The 3,173-nt window shown below is 52.1% G+C and overlaps 1 protein-coding gene across 1 annotated transcript; it reads left to right on the top strand.

The window, feature by feature from the left end:
- Positions 1-874: 874 nt before the first annotated feature.
- Positions 875-2,356, top strand: LOC123167204 (E3 ubiquitin-protein ligase EL5). The gene has a single exon (XM_044585037.1). It carries the CDS (start codon positions 941-943, stop codon positions 1,823-1,825), a length of 885 nt encoding a protein of 294 aa, XP_044440972.1. The 5' UTR covers positions 875-940; the 3' UTR covers positions 1,826-2,356.
- The last annotated feature ends 817 nt before the right edge of the window (positions 2,357-3,173 follow it).

The raw sequence follows: 3,173 nt of genomic DNA, 5'->3' as shown, positions 1-3,173 counted from the left end.
ATTATTGGATGTTTTTTCATGAAAATTACTGTATATGTTTTCTTTTAAACACCTTCAAATTAGGCCGATATACGGAAAATACGAAGGAGAACCTGGATATTGGTGCACCCTATATGCAAAAAAATTAGTAATTCAAAAAAGTTCAAAAAATTCCAAACCTTTTTTGGTATCAAACATGATAAAGTATTGTAGTCATATAAAAAGATTCGTCAGAGAATGACTTTCATTGCATCCTGGGTCAAAGATTTGGCAAAAAATGATATGTACAAGTACTATACACGCTATATTGTCGTCATAAACTTGTCTTTTTTGCCGTGAAGTCAATATGAATCATTTCTTGTCCAATTTTTTTATACGAGTACAATACCTGATCATGTTTGATTCCAAAAAAAATTAATTTTTTTAACTTCTTTTGAATTACTAATTCTTTTTTGCGTATATAGGGTGCGCGGGTACCTGAGAGCACCAAGTTCTCGTCCGCCTTATACCCGCTTGTCTGTGCCACCAAGCTAGCACCCCGTCTACTTTTCTTATCTATCTATCAATAAATGCGTATTCTGAAAAAAAAATTAGGCCGATATGCCTGCCAACTTGGAGAAGGGCATCCCATAGAAGAAACACGTGCGGTAATCGCGTTTGCAGCATCTTCCACTCATTTGGCAGCACGAGTTCAAAGAACCGCCGCCGCCGCTGACCCGTCCGGCATGCGCTGCACTGCTCTCCCGCAAACAGCATCAGACTTGCCTCTCAAGACTCATCGAGCGCGCGCGCCTGCCCCCTTCCTTCCACCTTCTTTCTCCCCTGTTTCATCGATGTCAGTGTCACTGACCTCGTCACTCCAACGCTGCGCATATATATATGTACCGAGTTTTTTCACATCGAGCGCATCTTCACTCATCAAGCCCCACGGAATTGATAAAGACCAAGACCGCGTAACTACATGGTACAAGAATCCGAGCAGGCCGACGCCGCTGCTATGGACTCATCCTCGGGCTGGGCGGTCGCGCCGGCGGTCTCCGCGGCCGCGCCGACCATGCCGATCGGTGGCATACTCACCATGGCAGGCATCTTTCTGGTGTTCCTGACTTTCGCCCTCGCGCTCATCTTCCTCCAGTACTACTTCAACACAAGCGTCCGGACCGCGCCGAGGGGGCGGCCACGCGGCGTCCGGGGGGCGGCCTCAGGGGGCGTCGACCCGGAGCTGCTGCGGTCGCTACCGGTCACGGTGTACCGCGCGGGGCCGAAGGGCTCCACGGACGACGTCGGGGTGGAGTGCGCGGTGTGCCTGACCGAGCTCGAGGACGGGGAGGAGGCCAGGTTCTTGCCCCGGTGCGGCCACGGCTTCCACACCGAGTGCGTCGACATGTGGCTTGCCTCCCACACCAGCTGCCCGCTCTGCAGGGCCACCGTCGGCAAGCCCGATGCGTCGCAGGCGCTTACACCGACGAGTCTCCCTTCCTTGCCGCCGGAGCCGGTGAACTACGCCGGGAACCTGCCGGCGAGTGTACTGCTCGGGGTTTCAGACCAGGCCACGCTCGCCGCGGTGACCGTGACCTCTCACGGAGGCCACTCGAGCCCCTCCGCCCTTGCCACCGCGGCAGTGCTGGTGATCGACATTCCGGACTCAAGAACAGTGGCGACCCCGCGCGGCGCGTCCAAATCTCCGGGCTTGGCGAGGCTGAGGTCTTTGAAGAGGCTGTGGAGCTTCGGGAGGCAAGGACCGTCGGGGTCGACTCCTCCCTGCTCCGGCGGCAGCGGTAGCGGAACAGCAGACACAGACCAGGGTATTAGCATCACCTGTGCAACTCCAAGAGCTCCCGTGTAGCGTGGAGCCGGAATTACCTCGGACGTGCGGCCAGCCTGCCTCCCTCCCAGTCCCAAAGATCAACTCCGATGCCTATGCTCCGTACATATAATGCAGCTGCCCATATGGACAATGAGCATCTCCAACAGGTATCTTGGGCACACAAAAAGTAGTTTTACATCACCAAAATGTGAATTTTGCATCATCTCAAACATCATCAGATGATGTAAAAATAGGGCGCCATTTTGCTCCAACATGTGATGCATATTGGGCATGAAAACATCAATACATTGCAAATTTGGATAGAACATGACAATTTCAAACATACTCCCTCCGTCCCATAATGTAAGATATTTTTTGACACTAAAAACATCTTACATTATGGAACGGAGGGAGTAGTTCTGATACAAACTAAAAGCATAGTTCCAATACAAACTAAAAGTAGTTCCGATACAAAGATTCTTTGACTACGAACTACTACGAACTACTCATCAGAGAGGTCGTCCCAGTCGATATCGGAGCCCGACTCGTCGGCCTCGTTGTTCACCAAGTCCGAACTATTGAGCACAACCATCGTCTGAGGGGCCAACTTCGTCCTCCTTCTTTGTTTTCGTCTTCTCCTCCTTCTTTGTCTTGTTCGGCGACGCATAGAACTCGTACTCTGCCTGCTCGAGGTGTTGATTTTCCGCCGCAAACCTCGCCATCGGGACTTCATCCTGTCGACAAGCGTCACACTGATCAAGAACGATCTGTGTCTCATTCTTCTCCGCGACGGTCACCATCTCGATGTCGGGACCGACGAACTCTAGATCGGCCTGGTTGTCAATCCCCCGGAAGTTCAAGTGCGACTTCGGCTGGCCGAAGCGCCACAAGCCTTGTCAAAGGTGAGTGCGGCGATGTCAGACTCCTCCCACGTGTCAGGCAAGTAGCACACTTGGTCCTATGTTATCTCGGCTGAGTAACGGCCGGATTGATGCCGACGCACACTGTGGAAGCCGGTGGAGCTCCTCGGGCGGTCGCATCGCAACGGCGACCGAAACGAAAGGAGAGAGGCGGGGGGAGGGGGGTCCACAGCGAAGAGGCGCGACGGAGGCGGATTCGAAGGTGGGAACCAACATGAAGTTTCACGCGAGCGGGAGGGAGCGGCTGTGCACGTTGGTGGGGGCTGCGGAGATTTTTACGTTTGGGCAGCCGGCTAGGTGATGCAAATATACATCACCTAGGGGTGATTTTACATCAAGCCCTAAAAAATTGGACCACATGATTTTACATATATATCACCTGTTGGAGCTAGATTTCTGGACACGGTGATGTAAAACAGTTATACACCAAATGATGTATTTTACATCACTTATTGGAGATGCTCTAA

This window comes from Triticum aestivum, chromosome 7D, assembly GCF_018294505.1.
Source record: "Triticum aestivum cultivar Chinese Spring chromosome 7D, IWGSC CS RefSeq v2.1, whole genome shotgun sequence".
In the NCBI taxonomy this organism is placed as follows: domain Eukaryota; kingdom Viridiplantae; phylum Streptophyta; class Magnoliopsida; order Poales; family Poaceae; genus Triticum; species Triticum aestivum.
The sequence above is the reverse complement of the archived record's forward strand: the minus strand, read 5'-3'. Positions and strand labels throughout refer to the sequence as shown.